The sequence below is a fragment of the Rana temporaria genome, chromosome 1, assembly GCF_905171775.1.
Source record: "Rana temporaria chromosome 1, aRanTem1.1, whole genome shotgun sequence".
In the NCBI taxonomy this organism is placed as follows: Eukaryota; Metazoa; Chordata; class Amphibia; order Anura; family Ranidae; genus Rana; species Rana temporaria.
Window position 1 is genome coordinate 339,849,171 of NC_053489.1, and position 21,030 is coordinate 339,870,200.

General features: G+C 46.7%; 1 protein-coding gene across 1 annotated transcript in view; it reads right to left on the reverse strand.

The window, feature by feature from the left end:
* Positions 1 to 374: 374 nt before the first annotated feature.
* LOC120946822 (glyoxylate reductase/hydroxypyruvate reductase-like) overlaps positions 375 to 21,030 on the reverse strand; it is a 53,031-nt gene continuing 32,375 nt past the window's right edge. The window contains exons 7-9 of the mRNA XM_040361570.1: positions 3,483 to 3,618; positions 2,359 to 2,489; positions 375 to 869 (exon numbers count right to left, since the gene is read on the reverse strand). Coding sequence (XP_040217504.1) covers positions 745 to 869; positions 2,359 to 2,489; positions 3,483 to 3,618 — 392 coding nt within the window. The 3' untranslated portion in view covers positions 375 to 744. The remainder of the gene's footprint in view (positions 870 to 2,358; positions 2,490 to 3,482; positions 3,619 to 21,030) is intronic.

The window sequence follows — 21,030 nt, forward strand, 5'->3', positions numbered from 1 at the left end:
GGTTACGCAGGCGCAATTGCTTCTTGAATCTGGGCCACTGCTAATACATTGATTACCACAATCTTTTGGGTCCCATGCAGCTTCCCTTCTGCATAACGACCACAGGGGGTTGTACATTTGGCACCGCTGCTATTTACCAAATCCCCTGTATTTTGTGTATTTTTATTTTATTATTATTATATATATTATTTTTTATTTGTATTTTTTTCAGTGTGCTATCTGACTGTGGCTCTTTTTAGGAGATTTCCTCTCGCTTTCTGTCCTGAAGACAAGAAGTAAGGGAAATCTCCTCTTATACAATTGTTAAGGAAACATATGTTCACAATTGAAGAATTTCCCTCTGGTGACAAAAGTAAGATTTTGGATTCCCCCCCCCCCCCCTCTTCCCACAAATAGAGAGGGTAAACCTCAACAGCTATTACATAACTTGGATTTTATATATTTAATTCCAATATATGTATATACATTTCTAGTGTTCTACCTTAGTAACCAACATTTTGTAAGAACTACATTCGGATAGAAAAACACTTTTTGCATAGTTATGCTGAGTAGTAATATACTGCAACCCGCATAGAGGGAAGGATCTAAGAATGACTTCCTACATTTATTTTCATTTTAGTCTATAGAAAACGTTTGAGCAGTATTCAATTTGTGGCAGTTTTAGGCTATACATCACCAGTCAGCCTCATTTCTGCTGTTAATTATTAACCGGTAAATATAGTGGATGTAACGTTCTGGTTTCTACTAGCTCAATGGCACTTCTTTGGGCATTGGATCACCTTTCAATCCTGCTAAAAGATTATTTGCTGCAAGTGCAGCCATGGCATTCCGGGTTTCCACCGTGGCACTGGCAATGTGGGGGAGAATGACTGCAAGAAAGAAAAAATATATATAATGTACTAAGTAAACCACACTGATTCTGAAATATATTATATAATAAAATAAATTTGTAATATATATTTTATACTTGCGTATATTTTAAATAGCATATTTATTAAATTGTATCAAAAAATATGACTTCCTCTTTAGTGCTTTGATTCCAGTCTCCTCCAAATTGGCTAATAAGTACACATCAGTCCAAGGAAAACTAAAAATTTCCCTGTGGCGTATGCCCTCTTATTGGCTGCCAGACAAGGTTTCTCATGTTAAGGACTGCTGGTAACATATTTTAAAAGAATGGAAAGACTTTTTCTCAAATACAACATAAAGTCAGAAAATTTGAATCGGGGTGACTAAAGCTAGCCATACAACAAGGGTATTTGGCGTTGAGTGTTTCACATTTGTGAACAGTATTTATCAACTTAAGATTGCTACAAGTTTAAATATCTCCACCAAAGGGGTATCAGGAAAGAAGGCAGGTAGGGTGAATTGGAAGGGAGGCCAAAGCACACTATAGAGAACTTCATAGATTTTAAATGACCCATGCAATAAAATGGTTAAATTCTCATAAATAATTAAGATGCACCACTGACCTTAAAGTGATATTAAAGGGGTTGTATCAGTTCAGTTTTTTAAAACAAACATGTTATACTTACCTAAACTGTGCAGTTCGTTTTGCACAGAGTGGCCCAGATCATCCTCTTCTGGGGTCCCACAGTGGCTCTTGCAGCTCCTCCCCGCAAGAGCTAACCCCCTCTGGGAAGCTCTCCCCCGAGGGGGTTACCATGCGGGCGCACTCCCGTGTGATACAATTGGCGGCCATAGCCGCCAAGTGTATGACTCGCCCCCTTCCCCCGGCGTGCCGCATCATTGATTTGATTGACAGAAGCGGGAGCCAATGGCTGCGCTGCTATCAATCCAACCAATGAAGAGCATTGGATGCATTAAGGTGAAAAAACACGAAGGTTTACAACCACTTTAAGCACTCATTTTTTTTCAAGCACTTTCAGCAGCTGATTTAATCACTTATTGAGTATAAAGCTGCTAAAAGTGCATGAAAAAAATTGAAACTGGTGACCACTGCCCCAGTTTCCTGTTTCAGAGTGTCTCTTTTCTCTGAGTCCCATGGAGCCACTCGTGCAAGCAGGGATTAGAGAAACACACAGGATTGTAGCCTTGGATGGCAAGGCACTCTCCTGCTCCTACCCCCAACCCTCTTCTCCAAGCTAACAGACTGACTTGAGACTGCACTGTCCACTGTTAACTCTTTCCGGTGAAGATTGGAAGTTCACAGAAGCAGCACTGAGAGAGCAGGAGCCAGCAACATTGAAAGTTGTACACTGCAAGTGCTGAGGTAAGAATTTTATTATAGTTTACTGGGAATGTTTCTTTTATTGTGCACAATAAGTTCAAATGAAAAACGCTGATACTACTGAGATTTGAAAAAGCTCACAAATCCTTAGGTACAGCAACACTTACCACAATTTTTCAACTTGAAAAGTGGATGATCTGTAGGAAGGGGTTCTGGCACTGTAACATCAAGACCAGCAGCTGCAATCTGTTTAGCTACCAGAGCCTGGTAAAGGTCTTCCTGGTTTACCACAGCTCCCCTGTGTGGTAAAGATACACATTAAAACCCAAAGACACACTTCAGTTGAGACAGTTGATAGAGCGTAGCCATCAATTCAGGACAATCAAGTCTTAAGCATACAATGAGATTATCGGAAGTCTGTTTTTTTTTTTTTTTGCATGCTGGTCTCCATGTCGAAAACAAATAGGTGACTAAAGTATGAACGTTCTCGTATGACAAAATAAAAATTCGGAAGTAATGTAATGTATTTGTAATGTATTTTTGGACAAAAAACTGTACTGGTTAAACGAAAATCGTATGACCTGGTATCGTCAAAAAAGAAAAAAAAATCGTGTTTGTCCCTTTGGAAAAAATCAGATGGTGTTATAATAACAACCAGATTATCGTACGATCGCGTCGAAAGCAGTATTTTTTGTATGATATTCTGATCGTGTGTACGGGGCTTTAGTATTAAAGTGGAACTAAATCAGAAATGGGCAAAGAAAATTATTTTCTAACTAATACAAATCAAAGCTGACCTTTTATGGTATCTTTTCTTCAACTAGATGTTTATTTTTGTATTTATTTTAAAATTTAAAATTGGGTAAAGTTCTCTTTAAGTAAAAGATCTGTTACCTAATAGCCACAAATCCAAATCCAAACTTGCAGTGGAAAATGGCAGCCTGACGATACAAGTTTAATGGTTACTGTAAAAATGTCAATTTTTGCATAACACAATTGTCAAATGAGGCTGCACTGTTTTGATTACAACTCATTAAATGTCATTTTTCTGGGCTAGCATGTTCAGTTTACAGAGCATGACTTCAGTTATGTTTTAGTGTTTGTTCAAAATGCTGGAACTCTTGTCAATCAAAATTCATCGCTGATCTAAAATAGTTAACCACACCTCGCTGCTTGCTATGAGTACCTACATTTTGTACATCATTTATGCATTACTGAATAAGTCAGCGTGTGATAACTTTCCAGTTCCTTACAATGTCTATGTACAAAAATATATATTCAGATTTATTACCTGCTGGTGTTGATGAACACAGCATTGCTTTTCATGTTGGAGAATAACTGTTTGTTGCAAATGCCATGTGTATCAGGTGTTAGTGCACAGCAGACAAGAAGAACATCAGACTGATTGGCCAGTTCCAGTAAAGACACTGCAAAATAGCATTAAAGGCAATTGAAGAGCTAAAAAAAGAGCCATGTAGAGGTTGTTTCTCAAGCCTTGAGGGAAAATCTCAAAGGTTGGAAGTTTTCATAATCAGACATTTTCTAGCTTATTAAAAATGTTTGCAGTCAGGGGGCAAAAAGTATGGACACAAGTTTGAATGTTGAGTACCTGCTGTAGCCTGAGAACATATTTAATTCTAGAACACTCTTAGCCAGATTCAAGTAGGGCGCCGCATCTTTAAGGCGGCGTAGCGTATCGTATTTACGCTACGCCGCCTTAAGTCAGAGAGGCAAGAACTGTATTTACAAAGTACGAGGCAAGGACGTATTGGTTTCGACGTGAACGTAAATTACGTCCAGCCCTATTCACGGACGACTTACGCAAATGACGTAAAAAAATGTAAATTTCGACGCGGGAACGACGGCCATACTTAACATTGACTAGGCCAGCTATTTGATGGAATAACTTTACGCCGGAAAATGCCTTACGTAAACGGCGTATATTTACTGCGACGGGCGCACGTACGTTCGTGAATCGGTGTATCTAGGCATTTAGATATTCTACGCGGAACTCAACGGAAGCGCCACCTAGCGGCCAGCCTAAATATTGCACCCTAAGATACGACGGCGCAGGCTGTCGTATCTTAGCTAGGTTTAAGTGTATCTCTGTTTAAGAATACACTTATACTTACAACCAGGGCTTTTTTTCAGGGGGAACTTGGGGGAACTCAGTTCCACCACCTCTGGCTCAGAACCTTTGGTGCCTGCTCACCACAATTACTTGTAAACACAGAAGTCCGGTTTCTGTGTTTACAAGCAACAGCTCTGCACTCTGTGTGTAACCCCCTGAACTCTGCACTCTGTATGTAATGCAATCCTGGTATTAAATGCCCCTTTAAGACCCTTCTACTGTTTGTGAAATCTGAACGGAGGACTCGTGGTTGAGTTCCTGCACCTATTTTCTGAGAAAAAAAGCTCTGCTTACGACGGCGCAGATTCAGAGTTACGTCAGCGTATCTACTGATACGCCGGCGTAAATCTTTCTGAATCTAGCTATCTAAAACCTCCTTCTCTGCTCAATATGGTTTACAGGGGTAGAATTGCTTCCTGTCACCCACTCAGCACCACCAAATGTGACTCTTCAGAACGGCATTCCTGTGTTATTTGGTGCATGAGAACAAGACCTAGAATAATTTGTTATATACAAGATGAGGAAGTCTTTGTCTCATATAGACTCTGTTGGGCTCGCCCAACCCTGCTCTTTCTGTTGAAGATGCTATCCAGGACCCACAGGTTTCTCCTTCCTCCCTTTAACCACTTAAGTACCGTAAAGCCCTGTACACACGATCGGTTTGTCCCATGAAAACAGACCGATGGAATGTTTTCATCGGACAAACCGATCGTGTGTGGGCCCCATCGGTTTGTGTTCCATCAGTGAAAAAAAATAGAACATGTTTCAAATTTTTCCTATGGATAAAAAAACGATAGAAAAAAACGATCGTCTGTGTGGAAGTCCATCGGTCAAAAATCCATGCATGCTCAGAATCAAGTTGACGCATGCTCGGAAGCATTGAACTTAATTTTTTCAGCACATCGTAGTGTTTCACGTTACCGCGTTTTGGCACTGTCGGATTTTTGACTGATGGTGTGTAGGCAAGACTGATAAAAGTCAGCTTCATCGGATATCTGACGAAAAAAATCCATCGGACAAGATTCCATCAGATATCTGATCGTGTGTACGAGGCTTTAGGATTTGCCCCCATAATGACCAGGCCATTTTTTGCGATACGGCACTGTGTCGCTTTAACCAACAATTGCGCAGTCATGCAACGATGTACTAAAATAAAATGTATGTCCTTTTTTTCCCACAAATAGAGCTTTCTTTTGATGGTATTTAATCATGTCTGCGGTTATTATTGTTTGCGCTATAAACAAAAAAAAAAGAGCGTAAATTTAAAAAAAAAAATATTTTTTTTTTTACTTTTTGCTATGCTACATATCCAATTTTTTTAAAAAAACAATTTATTTTCATCAGTTTAGGCCAATATGTATTCTACATATTTTTGGTAAATAAAAAATCGCAATAAGTGTACATTGATTGGGTTTCGCAAAAGTTATAGCGTCTAAAAAATAGGGGATATATTTATGGCATTTTTATTATTATTAAAAAAAATTCTAGTAAAGGCGGCGACCTGCAATTTTTAGCGGGACTGAGACATTGCGGCGGACAGATCGGACACTTTTGACACTTTTTTGGGACCAATGACATTAATACAGTGATCAGAGCTAAAAAGCCACTGATTACCGTATAAATGTCACTAGCAGGGAAGGGTATACTAGGGGGCGATAAAGGGGTTAAATGTGTTACCTAGGGAGTGTTTATAACTGTTGGGGATATGACTGCCTGGAAGAGGAGACCGATCGCTAGTAATCAGTAGGAAGAACAAATCTGTCTCTCCTCCCCTGACAGAACAGAGATTTGTCTATTTACATTGACAGATCAACTTTCTGTCTCTGTCTTTGTGCCCACCGGCCACACGCATCGGGTCTGACATTGCACCGTGGACGCGCACCCCCCTAGAGTTCTTAAAACGGCCGACGTACAGTTACGACGATTCGTCCAGGGGAGCCAACCAGTCGCAGTATATAGTTTGAGATGGAACAATATATCCAGCAGCTTGGATCCAGCTACAAATCTAAGGCCCCGTACACACGACCGAACATGTCTGCTGAAACTGGTCCGCGGACCAGTTTCAGCAGACATGTTCGGTCGTCTGTACAGCCGAGCGGACAGGATTCCAGCGTACATTTGCCTGCCAGACCGTTTTCGAGCGGGCAAATGTTTCTAAACTTGCTTAGAAACATGCCTGCTGGAATCCTGCCCGTCGGACATGTTCGGTCGTCTGTACAGACTTACCGTACATGTCCGAGCGGCCGCCATCCCTCGCATACGGCCTCGTCACCACGTATCGTGTACGCGCAGATTTCTGTATGATGGTGTGTACAGACATCATACAGAAATCTCCGGGCGGGCATGTACGCTGAAAACGGTCCGGCGGACCGTTTTCATCGTACATGTTTGCCCGTGTGTACGAGGCCTTAGATGTAGTCGTTAAAGACTAAGCTACATTTTCCATTCAAGGACCTTAATGTCAGGGTACTAGCTCCACCTCTGACAGATTCCTGCACATGCCCAGTAGAATGACATTTCGGCGCATGCCTGTGCGTGGTTTGCGCGCACGCATGCGTGGTACGGCAGCGCGCCGTGTGCGTGGAAGCGCGCACGTGCACGTATGCAGCAACCCTGGGGCCAATCAGAGGCCGGACACTCCTATTTAAACCAGCAGCCTTCCCTGAACAGGTTGCTGGTTTGTCATCAGCTTTAGTGAGTTTACCTGTTGCCATATCTCCTTGTTTTGACCCGGACTTCCTGACGACTCTCCTCTCACCCGGAACCTCTGACCTTTTGGCTAACGTACCTTGGATTGCTGCTGTCTCCTGCCCTTTAAACTTGGCTTGTACCTACAGACTTTCTCTGCCTTCTCCAGCCCTTGACCCACGGCCTGTGACCCGGACTTGCCTTTATCTTATGCTTGTTTCTTCTGGGCCTCCTGCCAGTAGCTGCCTGATCTCCAGTTGCTTCCAGTCTTCCACGCCTGCTCAGCCACCTTCAGACGCATCAAGTCTACCAACCTGCTTCCGGCACCGGTGCCTCCTTGTGCCTTCCCTCCTCTGTCTCAACTCCAGAGAGTGAACTGCGCAGGGTCGCAAGGGTGAACCGTCCTCAGCATCTCGGCCTCGGTGAGTACAGGTTCCTGATAGTACAAACCAGCCAGATGACTGAGGCCGACAGGGCGCGTTCACCTTTTGAGACTCTGTGCCAGCAAGTCTCCGCTTTGACAGAAGCAGTTCAAAAACTACAGGAAGGCTACCTTCAGATCGATGGCCGCCTCCAACAACTGGCTGGCTTACCTGGACCTTCCGCTGCTGCTGTAGCCTCACCTCCCGGACCTTCAGCCTCTCAGGCCCCCGCAAGTCCAGCCATGATGGTGTCCAACCCTGAACCTCGAGTACCCATGCCTGAGCGCTTCGCAGGTGATCGCCGGAAGTATCGGGCCTTCAAAAATGCCTGTTCACTGTATTTGGCTCTCCAACCCAGAACTTTTAGTTCCGAAGCCGTAAAGGTCGGTATCAGGTAGTAACGAAAGTACACTTACCAAGGCCAAGATGCTGAGGGTGGCTCCCTTTGCGACCCGGTGCGGTCCGCCCCCTGGAGTGGGGACAGGGGAACAGACGCACCAGGAGGCACCGGTACCGATGGGAAGGTGAAGGTCGGGTGCGTGGAACAGGACCAACCAGGCAGTAGTCCGCTTGGGATAGCTGGGAAATGCGGTAGGAAATTCCAGGAGGTCCGGGAAGCAGGATTGGTAGAAAACAGGGAAATCCAGGAAACAGACTGCGGTCAAGGAAGCACAGATAAACAGGGTAGTCCAAAGTTCAAGCCAAAAGGTCAAGGGCAGGTGAGATCAGATTAGTCCAATAAGCAAGCCGAGGTCAAGGTAGGAGAAAGCAGCAATCCGGTAGAGTAGAGCCAAGGTCAGGTAAACAGGAACAAGATAGGGTAAGGTTTTTCCAGGATCCAGGAAACACTCCAAACAAACGCTGTGACAAACCAGCAACTAGCCACAGGAAAGGGAGAGGTTTAAATAGCCCGCTCCAGGGCTCTGATTGGCCGGACGGACTACAGGTCTGTGCGCGCCCGTGCGCGTGCCTATGCACGGGCCAACACCACGCACGCGCGCCAACACCACGTACGCGCGCGCGGCGCAAACAGCCGCGATTGCACCGTTCGGGGAGACAGGTAAGGATTAGTGCCCTGACAGTCGGGTTCGTTATTTCTCTCCTCTCTGATGAGCCCCAAGCATGGGCGCACACCTTGATGGAACAACGAAGTCCGATACTGGACACCATCGATACCTTCTTCACCCACATGGCCAAATTGTATGACGACCCTCTGCGTTCAGCCACATCAGAAGTCACCCTGCACAACTTAAACCAAGGGAGAAGACCGGTGGAAGATTACACCGCTGAATTCAGAAAATGGTCAGCTGACACAGGCTGGAACGAGGTGGCCCTCAAATATCAGTATCGTCAAGGCCTCTCTGAAGCCCTTAAGGATGAGCTTGCGAGGTCAGAAATCCCTGCCTCGCTGGAAGGGTTGATCCAAGCTGCCACCCAGCTCGACAGGCGCCTGCGAGAACAACGTTCTGAGCGGTTCCAGGCCAACCGTCCCAGCTGGACCCCGCCGAGATATGCTTCAGCACCTCCTCCTCTCTCATCTCCACCGACCACCGCACTACCTGAACCGGAGCCTATGCAGCTCGGCCTAGTTCGGGCCCCTCTTACCCCGGAGGAAAAGCTCCGGAGACGTCAAGCCAATCTTTGCCTGTATTGCGGAGCAGCCGGCCATTTCCTGCGCACCTGTCCAGTGAGACCCTGTAAGTCGAAGCCTCCACCTGCTCTCAACTACCATGTTACCAGTTTGCCACAGACTTACGTTGTCCTCTTTCTTTCCCTACAGCTCCCGGAAGGGGCAACCCGCCTGCCGGCAATTATTGATTCAGGGGCCTGCAGCTGCTTCCTGGACTCTTCCTTGGCCCAAAAGCTGCGCATCCCCTGCCGTACCAAGGATTTCCATCTCCAAGTCCACTTGGCTGACGGCTCTCTTCCCCGTTCAGGACTGATCACCCAAGAAACCCTTCCTATCCGTGCCATCTCTGACTCCGGACACCATGAATTTCTCCGGTTGGACCTTATTCCATCCCCCATGTTCCCCATTATCCTGGGTCTCCCGTGATTGCAAGTCCATCTGCCCTGCATCGACTGGCTCAAAAGAGAAGTCAGTTTCTCCTCCTCCTACTGCTCTCAGCACTGCCTTGCACCAGTTACAGCCACTTGTTCTACGCTAACCACTCCACCAGAAGACCTTCAGCACGTCCCCTCGGTCTACCTGGAATTTAAGGACGTCTTCGACAAACAACAAGCCGATAGTCTCCCTCCACACCGGTCATATGACTGCCCCATCGACCTCCTGCCAGGGTCTGAAATTCCTTTTGGGCGCATATTCCCCTTGTCAGAGACTGAGTTGAAGGCCCTCAAGGTCTATATTGACGAGAACTTAAAAAAAAAGTTCATCCGCCCTTCTTCCTCACCAGCTGGGGCGGGGATCTTCTTTGTCGAGAAGAAGGACGGATCCCTTAGACCCTGCATTGATTATAGGGAGTTAAACAAAATTACCATCAAGAACAGATACCCGCTGCCTCTTATTCCCGAACTGTTACAACGATTCCGATCGGCTCAGGTCTTCTCTAAACTAGACCTCCGGGGCGCCTACAACCTCGTCCGAATAAGAGCAGGCGACGAGTGGAAGACAGCTTTTAGGTCCAGATTCGGGCACTTCGAGTATTTGGTCATGCCCTTTGGGCTTTGTAACGCTCCCGCCACATTCCAGCACCTAGTCAATGACATTTTCCGGCAACATCTGGATGACTTCCTGGTAGTATACTTGGATGACATCCTCATCTTTTCAGCCACAATGGAGCTACATCGGCACCACGTTAGGAAGGTTCTCACTATCTTAAGACAGCACAAGCTTTATCTCAAGGCAGAGAAGTGTGAATTTGAAAAGACATCGGTACAGTTTCTAGGATTCATCATAAACAAGGCTTGAGCTATGTCAGCAAAAAATATATAAATATTTTAAAAGTCCAAAAAAAAGAGATTTTTAATACAGCTTACCTGTAAAATCTTTTTCTTGGAGTACATCACGGGACACAGAGCGGCATTCATTACTATATGGGTTATATGGAGTACCTTCAGGTGTAGACACTGGCAATCTTCAAACAGGAAATGCCCCTCCCTATATAACCCCCTCCCATAGGAGGAGTACCTCAGTTTTGTAGCAAGCAGTATGCCTCCCAAAATGGTCCTCAAAAGAGGGGTGGGAGCTCTGTGTCCCGTGATGTACTCCAAGAAAAAGATTTTACAGGTAAGCTGTATTAAAAATCTCTTTTTCTTTATCGTTACATCACGGGACACAGAGCGGCATTCATTACTATATGGGATGTCCCAAAGCAATGCTTACAATGAGGGGAGGGAGAACATCTCCAAGACAAAAGGATTTAATTTAGAGATATACTCAAATCATAATAAATCCAACTTATTTGAGAAAAATAATCTTAAATTTTAAATTTAACTCAAAAAAAGAGGAGCCCCCGGAATCCGAGGGTCTCAAACTGCAGCCTGCAGCACTGCCTGCCCGAAGGCAGTATCAGTATTCCTTCTTACGTCCAACTTGTAGAATTTTGTAAACGTGTGGACAGAAGACCAGGTTGCCGCCTTGCAAACTTGAGCCATAGAGATCTGGTGGTGTGCTGCCCAGGAGGCGCCCATGGCTCTAGTAGAATGAGCCTTTAATGATACTGGAGGAGGCAACCCTTTCAAGCCGTAGGCCTGAGTGATTAATTGCTTAATCCACCTAGAAATGGTGGACTTTGCAGCTGCCTGCCCCTTCTTGGGCCCATCCGGTAGAATGAACAGCACATCTGTCTTCCGGATCTTCTTTGTAGCTTTAAGATAGGCCTTCATGGCCCTGACAATATCCAAGGTATGCAGCAACCCTTCCTTTCTGGAAGTAGGTTTAGGGAAGAAGGATGGTAATACCAAATCCTGGTTCAAATGAAAACTGGATATGACCTTCGGAAGGAAGGAAGGATGAGGGCGGAGAACGACCCTGTCCTTATGAAAAACAAGATATGGTTCCTTACAGGATAAGGCTGCCAGCTCCGAAACTCTTCTTGCGGAAACTATGGCAACCAAAAATACTAACTTCCTTGTCAGTAGAACCAAAGGAATATCAGCCAACGGCTCAAACGGTTGTTTCTGTAAACTTGACAGAACAAGATTTAAATCCCACGGACAAAGCGGGGATTTAACTGGAGGTCTAATACGTAAGACCCCTTGAAGGAAGGTTTTAACCAGCGAGTGGGTGGCCAGCGGCCGCTGAAACCACACTGACAGAGCAGAAATCTGTCCTTTGATTGTGCTTAATGCCAATCCTTTATCCACTCCTAGCTGGAGAAAACTTAATACTCTATCGATGGTAAATTTGCGAGAAAGCCATCGCTTGGACTCACACCAGCCTACATAGGCCTTCCAGACCCTGTAATAAATCACCCTAGAGACCGGTTTCCTGGCTCTGATTAGGGTAGAGATTACTTTCTGAGACAGACCTCTACCCCTGAGAATCAGGGATTCAGCTTCCAGGCCGTCAAATTTAGATGCCGTAAGGCAGGGTGGAGGATCGGACCTTGCGATAGCAGGTCTGGCCGTAGAGGAAGAGTCCAAGGGTCTCCCACTACCATCCTTAAGATTAGTGAGTACCATGCCCTTCTGGGCCATGCTGGAGCTACCAGGATGACTGGTATGTGCTCCACCCGGATCCTGCGCAGCAGGCGGGGTAGTAACTGGAGCGGGGGAAACGCATAAAGAAGTTTGAACTGATGCCAAGGGCAAACCAACGCATCGGTTCCGCAGGCCATCGGATCCCTTGAGCGGGACATGAACCTGTCTAGTTTCTTGTTGAGTCTCGATGCCATGATATCCACGTCCGGCACTCCCCATCTTTGGCAGAGTGCTTGAAAGACTTGTGGATGCAGAGACCATTCCCCCGGCCATAGAGTCTGGCGGCTTAAGAAGTCCGCCTGAAAGTTGTCCACTCCGGGAATGAATATTGCCGATATGCAGGGCACATGAGCCTCTGCCCATAGGAGAATCAAGCTCACTTCTCTCTGAGTGGCCTGACTCCTGGTCCCCCCTTGGTGATTTATGTATGCCACTGCCGTGGCATTGTCTGATTGAATTCTCACCGGGAGCCCCTGCAATTTCGACGTCCAAGCCCTGAGGGCTAGTCGAACAGCTCTGAGCTCCAAGATGTTGATGGGTAAAAGCTTCTCTGGCTTTGTCCAAATACCTTGGCGAGTGGAACCATCCACAATCGCTCCCCAGCCCGTCAGGCTGGCGTCTGTGGTCACTATCTTCCAAGCCACTGGGCTGAAAGACCTCCCCTTCAGTAGATTCTGAGGGTCTAACCACCAACACAGACTTTGTCGGACTCTTGATGAGAGAGGCAACGGGATATCCAAGGCCTGTGGCCTTCTGCTCCATGCTGACAGGATGGCTGCCTGCAGGATGCGAGTGTGGCTCTGGGCGTATGGCACCGCCTCGAAAGTAGCCACCATCTTGCCTAGTAATCTCATACATAGGCGAATAGTCGGTTCTTTCTTGCTTAGAACCAGTAGGATTAATTCCTTGATGGCTTTGACCTTCCTCAGAGGTAGGAACACCCCTTGTTGTTCTGTGTCTAATCTCATGCCGAGATATTCCAACTGCCTTGTGGGCTGGAATGCTGACTTCTCTCGATTTAGGACCCAGCCGAACCTCTCGAGGTATTGGACCGTGAGGGCCACTGCTCGTTCCAAGCCGGGAGACGAGTGGTCTATGACTAGGAGGTCGTCCAGGTATGCTAGGATCGTGACCCCTTGGATCCTTAGCTTGGCTAGGATTGGAGCTAGAACCTTCGTGAACACCCGGGGGGCCGTAGCCAACCCAAAGGGAAGTGTCACGAATTGGAAATGACGCGAAGCCACCATAAAGCGTAGATATCTTTGATGTGGCTGATAAATTGGAACATGAAGGTAGGCATCCTTTATGTCTATGGACGCCATGAAGTCGTCCTTTTGGAGTGTGGCAGCTGCTGACCGCACGGATTCCATCCGAAATGAGCGGATTTTTAAGTATGCATTTACCATCTTTAGGTCCAAAATTGGCCTGACATCTCCATTGGGCTTTGGGATGATGAATAGGTTGGAGTAGAAACCCAGCCCCTGTTCCAGGACTGGTACCTCCACTATCACTTCCTGGGAAAGTAGATGATCTAGAGCCGACTTTAATGCGGCTCCTTTCTCCAGATCGTTTGGAATCCTCGACTCCTGGAAATGAGGAGGAGGAAACCTTAGGAATTCTAGCTTGTAGCCTGTGGCCACGGAAGACCGTACCCACTCGTCGGGAATGCTGGCTTCCCAAATCTCCGAAAAGAGTCGCAGCCTTCCCCCCACCTTCGTGGGTGGGGGCGCCCCTTCATGAGGTAGACTTGGGGGCTGGTTTTGCCGGCTTGCGAAACCACTGCCTCTTGCCCCTAACAGCCTGTCCTCTTGATCTGCTGTTGAAGCCGAAGTTTGTTCTTGCAGGAGGCCGTCGATACTGCTTGGCATTAGAGGGCCCCTGCCCAGGGGAGGACTGTCGTTTAAACGCAGGCCCCTGAACCCTCTTCTTAGTTGGCAAGAGAGTACTCTTGCCGTTTGAAATGGTCTGAATGTATTTATCTAAGTCCTCTCCGAAGAGCCGTCCTCCATGGAAGGGAAACCCTGCCAGGAGCTTCTTGCATGGGGGCTCAGCCTCCCAGCTTTTTAACCATAAGAGTCTTCTCATATGGATAAGGGATAATGATAAACGTGACGCTTGTTGGATAGAATCCTTGATTGCGTCTACCGTAAAACATATGGCTTTAGGGACATCCGAAAATTCTTCTGCCTGCTCGGCAGGAATAAGTTCAAGCATTTGTTTAAATTGATCCGATAAAGCTTGAGCGACTCCAATCGCAGCCACGGCTGGCTGTACTACTGCCCCTGCAGAAGTGAAGGAGTTCTTAAGTAGGGCTTCCAAGCGTCTATCAACTGGATCTTTGAAAACCTGTACGTTTTCTACAGGACATGTTAACGATTTGTTAACACATGAGATGGCTGCGTCTACTGCAGGAGAAGCCCATTTCTTGGAAAACTTTTCTTCCATAGGATATAAGACAGAAAATTTCTTAGGTGGAAAGAAAACCTTGTCTGGTTTGTTCCACTCTTGGAACAAGACTCCCTCTAAGAGAGGATGGATCGGAAACACAGCCCTGCTTTGAGGCGCCCTCAGTGAGCCCAAAGCTGAAACCGTCGATACCTGGAGATCTGGTACAGGCAGGTTGAATGCCTTATGGACCAAGTCCGTCAAGCCCTGAATCCACCAGCTCTCCCTCAGGGAGACTGCCCCAGACTCCTCTGTATCCGGATCTTCGATCCCTGAACCTACTTGGTCTCTGTCCAAGAGGTCGTCCAATTCCCCAGAGGAAAGGACCTCCTCTTCCGAGGGTCCGCGCACGGGTGACGGAGATCTATTCCGCTTACTACCCCGCATGGCTGCGGCTATCATTTCTCCCATGCTTCTCCGCATCTCATTTAAAGAGGCGAGTAACACCTCTTCCGTGACCACCTTAGGGTTGGGTTGACTCGCGTCAGCTCTAGCCCCAGACCCCGATGGCCCAACGGCTCCCTGTGGGGAAAGCAGCGGCATAGCTCTATCCGAGACCTCAGACTCTGCGGGGGAATCCCCACCTTTTGTACCCTCTGATCTTGATGCCATAGTACAATACCGAGGTACACCTGCTACTTATTGGTACCTGGGACTTATAATAGTTAAATGCCCAAACACCTGTTTGGGGAATAAAAAATGTTTCCTCTACCCTAGATGACACCTTTTTTTTTTTTTTTTTTTTTTTCAAAGAAAAACTTTTCTTCTTTTTTTTTTTTTTTTTTTTTTTTCAATCTAGGCAAGAAAAAACATTCTATCCCCCTGAGTAGTATTGCCAAAGAAAAGACTATGAGATGGAAAAGAAAACCAGCCTATTCCTAGGCTAAACCACAATCTTCTGAAGACTGTAGTATTCTTTCTGGCCACTGTGTGTCCTCAGCGCCCGTGCTTCCCTCCAGTCCTTCCTCCCTTAAGCCAGAGAAATGAATGAGCTGTGGCATCTAAGGAAGGGCCGCCCCTTCCTTTAAACCACTGACCCGCCCTTCCCCCCCAGCTAAAACGGCGCCAAATGCGTCTATAACACGTGCACGCGCACCGCGCGCGCGCCCGCGACGGGGGGTTGGGAGGAAGGGCCTCTCTGTTCCTGCAGCCGCAGGCCTGTGAACACACGAGGAGGTCAGCGTTTTGCCTGCCTTGCAGGCATGAGGGAGAGGACTGGATAGAGCATCGCCTGGAGGCTTGCAGGTAAGCATAGCTCTCTGACACACACATACACTTGTACATAAAAGGCCCCACTCACAGCTTTTACAACACTACCAGGGAGGTCACTTTTTATGGGGAACTATAACATATAGAGCCATCCTATCTTCATGATATGTGACTGGTTTGCCAGATGCAATGCATAACCTTTAGGCATGTCCCCTGTGACCTCCCAGAAAAAACTTGCTAAGAGCCAAGCCCCGCAGGTTTTTCCCCTTACTTACCTGCTCCATGCCGCAGGACTTTGCCAAGCAAGAGGTCCAATCTTCCCCCATCTCCGTGGGGATGTCTAGACCTTCAGGCCCTGGGAACCTTCTTCTTCCATGAAGGATCCACTGTCCTGGGCCCATACAGCACCCTGGCAAACAGAAAACATTAGGCGCCCCAAAGGTTTCTAAGTTCTGGGCCCAGGGTCCAGCTCTCTTAAAAAGAAAGCATTATGGGCTATACCCCAAGGGTTTGGGGTCCGGTTACTGACCACTTTAGCGCGCAGGCTTTTTTGGACAGAACCGGTAGCTCACCTAATCCCAAGGATGCGGAGGCAAGCTAAACCATGACTAACACCTAAGACACTGGCGTAAAAACTGAGGTACTCCTCCTATGGGAGGGGGTTATATAGGGAGGGGCATTTCCTGTTTGAAGATTGCCAGTGTCTACACCTGAAGGTACTCCATATAACCCATATAGTAATGAATGCCGCTCTGTGTCCCGTGATGTAACGATAAAGAAATAGAAGTGCTAGTGTAGGTCCGCAATGTGAAGTGGAAGGGGGATGGGTATCCAGTGATCCTTTTAAGATGAATAAGGATGTCCCCTTACCTTACTGCTGTAAGGTAACAGCATATAGATCCAACCACATTAAATGGTTATCCAGATGGGCTCTGATCCAGAAACGACAGGTCCTCCTTGGAAGTCTCGTCCCAGATTGATCAGTATCTCGCCCCAAAGAAATAAAGCATCGATAGTGTGATACCGTTTGGAAATTTTAATTCTCATAAATAATAGACAAGGGTACTCACATAGTTTAAAATACAATTAAGCATGTAAAAAGAGGGGCAGTCTGTCGCCAACGTCACCTCCGATACCTCTCAGTGGACTCATGCGCATTCGTCACTATCATGTGACTTCCTCAATCTGGGACGAGACTTCCAAGGAGGACCTGTCGTTTCTGGATCAGAGCCCATCTGGATAACCATTTAATGTGGTTGGATCTATATGCTGTTACCTTACAGCAGTAAGGTAAGGGGACATCCTTATTCATCTTAAAAGGATCACTGGATACCCATCCCCATTCCACTTCACATTGCGGACCTACACTAGCACTTCTATTTTTTGGACTTTTAAAATATTTATATATTTTTTGCTGACATAGCTCAAGCCTTGTTTATGGACTGTTTATCACCAGTTTAATACCTTTACCCATCACAGTTATTTGGGCATTGTGTTACACATAATTTTTTGCACCATCTATCACTTTATTTATAGTACAATTTATCACAATAAGAGAAATTTGTGGAGTTATATGATTTGCACTAGTATTGTTCACTGATCATTTTTGCTTTTTTGTTTATGCCATTTTGGTTATACTGCTCCCAATTTCAGTTATACCATCTTCCTTTTTCTTCCCTCACTTGCCCATACACCTGTCCATCCACCACCTATTAGCGCAGCACTACCTTCCCCATTATCAATTACGGATTCAACACTGCCTTTTGTCTTAGAAGTTGATGCCTGGGAATCTGCTACAGGCACTGTTCTATCTCAAAGACAGGGGCTAAAGTCACTCCTTCACCCGGTAGCCTATGCTTCCCGGAAGCTGAGCCCCCCTGAAAAAAATTATGACGTCGGGGATAGAGAATTACTGGCCATAAAGTTCGCATTAGAGGAGTGGAGATACCTGCTGGAGGGGGCAGCTCATCCCATCATCATTTTCACTGACCACAGGAATCTGGAGTACTTACGGTCCGCAAAACGTCTAAGACCCAGGCAGGCCCGCTGGGCTCTCTTCTTCACTCTCTTCAATTTCCATATTACTTACTGTCCCGGCTCTAAAAATGGAAAGGCTGACGCCCTCTCCAGGATGTTTCCTGAAACACCCAACACATCCGAACCCAGCACTATCCTATCGTCTCAAAATTTCTTGTTACTCCCTCAAGCAGACTTACTGACCTCTCTGAAAGCAGCTTGTCGACGGTGCCCTGACCATGAGATCTCCTCTTTGGAGAGAAGGGATGACCTACTGTGGTCGTGAGGAAAATTTTTTGTGCCAATGGAAGCTAGGCAGTTGATTCTGAGCACTTTTCATGATCGCAAATTGGCAGGCCATTTTGGTACACGTAAAACCTCCGAGCTAATCTCCCGCTCTTTCTGGTGGCCAAAATGGAGGTCCGACTGTAAAGATTACGTCACTTCCTGCATTCGCTGCCAACGGAATAAGGGACCAAACACGAAGACCTGGGGCCTGCTTAAACCCCTACCCATTCCGGAGCGCCCTTGGGCTGAAATCTCTATGGACTTCATTGTCGATCTGCCTCCATGAGCAGGGTTTACCACGATCCTAGTCGTGGTTGACCGCCTGTCCAAAATGGCGCATTTTCTGCCTATGATAGGTACGCCCTCCACGGCAGATACAGCCAGAATTTTTTTTAAAGAGGTCGTCAGGCTTCATGGGGTGCCCAAAAGCATCGTATCCGACAGAGGTACTCAATTTACATCCAAATTTTGGAAGGAGCTCTGCAAAGCACTGGAAGAAAAAAACTTGCTTTCCTCTGCCTATCATCCCCAAAGTAATGGCCAGACAGAACGGACCAACCAAACGCTGGAACAATACTTACGTTGCTTTTGCTCAGTCTCCCAAGACGATTGGTCCTCCTTGCTATCTTCAGCCGAGTTCGCCTATAATAACTCCGTACATTCCACCACTAACCAAACTCCATTCTGGACTAACTTTGGTTTCCATCCTTCCTTTCTCCCAGACTCTATCCCTGAAGCACCTGTGCCAGCTGTCCAGGAACATGTAACCTTCATTCAGCGGAATTTCCAAAAATTACAGGAGGTTATGCAGCAAGCCCAGGAGGATTATAAGAGGTTCTATGACCGAGGGAGGAAGGATTGCCCAGCTTTCGAAGTTGGTGAGAAGGTTTGGCTGTCTGCCACCAACCTCAAATTACCTGTCCCCTCACGAAAGTTGGGTCCAAGGTTCATCGGCCCATTTGAGATCAGACGGAAGATCAATCCTGTGGCTTTTGAACTGGCATTACCCGAGTCTTACAGGGTCCACCCCCTGTTCCATGCCTCCTTGCTCAAACCCGTTGTGCCGGATCCCTTCAACGGAAGAGAAGAACTGCCACCTCCACCAGTGGAGATTGAGGGTGAAAAAAGAGATTTTTAATACAGCTTACCTGTAAAATCTTTTTCTTGGAGTACATCACGGGACACAGAGCGGCATTCATTACTATATGGGTTATATGGAGTACCTTCAGGTGTAGACACTGGCAATCTCAAACAGGAAATGCCCCTCCCTATATAACCCCCTCCCATAGGAGGAGTACCTCAGTTTTGTAGCAAGCAGTATGCCTCCCAAAATGGTCCTCAAAAAAGAGGGGTGGGAGCTCTGTGTCCCGTGATGTACTCCAAGAAAAAGATTTTACAGGTAAGCTGTATTAAAAATCTCTTTTTCTTTATCGTACATCACGGGACACAGAGCGGCATTCATTACTATATGGGATGTCCCAAAGCAATGCTTACAATGAGGGGAGGGAGAACATCTCCAAGACAAAAGGATTTAATTTAGAGATATACTCAAATCATAATAAATCCAACTTAGTTGAGAAAAATAAAATTTTTAAATTTAACTCGAACAAGAGGAGCCCCCGGAATCCGAGGGTCTCAAACTGCAGCCTGCAGCACTGCCTGCCCGAAGGCAGTATCAGTATTCCTTCTTACGTCCAACTTGTAGAATTTTGTAAACGTGTGGACAGAAGACCAGGTTGCCGCCTTGCAAACTTGAGCCATAGAGATCTGGTGGTGTGCTGCCCAGGAGGCGCCCATGGCTCTAGTAGAATGAGCCTTTAATGATACTGGAGGAGGCAACCCTTTCAAGCCGTAGGCCTGAGTGATTAATTGCTTAATCCACCTAGAAATGGTGGACTTTGCAGCTGCCTGCCCCTTCTTGGGCCCATCCGGTAGAATGAACAGCACATCTGTCTTCCGGATCTTCTTTGTAGCTTTAAGATAGGCCTTCATGGCCCTGACAATATCCAAGGTATGCAGCAACCCTTCCTTTCTGGAAGTAGGTTTAGGGAAGAAGGATGGTAATACCAAATCCTGGTTCAAATGAAAACTGGATATGACCTTCGGAAGGAAGGAAGGATGAGGGCGGAGAACGACCCTGTCCTTATGAAAAACAAGATATGGTTCCTTACAGGATAAGGCTGCCAGCTCCGAAACTCTTCTTGCGGAAACTATGGCAACCAAAAATACCAACTTCCTTGTCAGTAAAACCAAAGGAATTTCAGCCAACGGCTCAAACGGTTGTTTCTGTAAACTTGACAGAACAAGATTTAAATCCCACGGACAAAGCGGGGATTTAACTGGAGGTCTAATACGTAAGACCCCTTGAAGGAAGGTCTTAACCAGCGAGTGGGTGGCCAGCGGCCGCTGAAACCACACTGACAGAGCAGAAATCTGTCCTTTGATTGTGCTTAATGCCAATCCTTTATCCACTCCTAGCTGGAGAAAACTTAATACTCTATCGATGGTAAATTTGCGAGAAAGCCATCGCTTGGACTCACACCAGCCTACATAGGCCTTCCAGACCCTGTAATAAATCACCCTAGAGACCGGTTTCCTGGCTCTGATTAGGGTAGAGATTACTTTCTGAGACAGACCTCTACCCCTGAGAATCAGGGATTCAGCTTCCAGGCCGTCAAATTTAGATGCCGTAAGGCAGGGTGGAGGATCGGACCTTGCGATAGCAGGTCTGGCCGTAGAGGAAGAGTCCAAGGGTCTCCCACTACCATCCTTAAGATTAGTGAGTACCATGCCCTTCTGGGCCATGCTGGAGCTACCAGGATGACTGGTATGTGCTCCACCCGGATCCTGCGCAGCAGGCGGGTAGTAACTGGAGCGGGGGAAACGCATAAAGAAGTTTGAACTGATGCCAAGGGCAAACCAACGCATCGGTTCCGCAGGCCATCGGATCCCTTGAGCGGGACATGAACCTGTCTAGT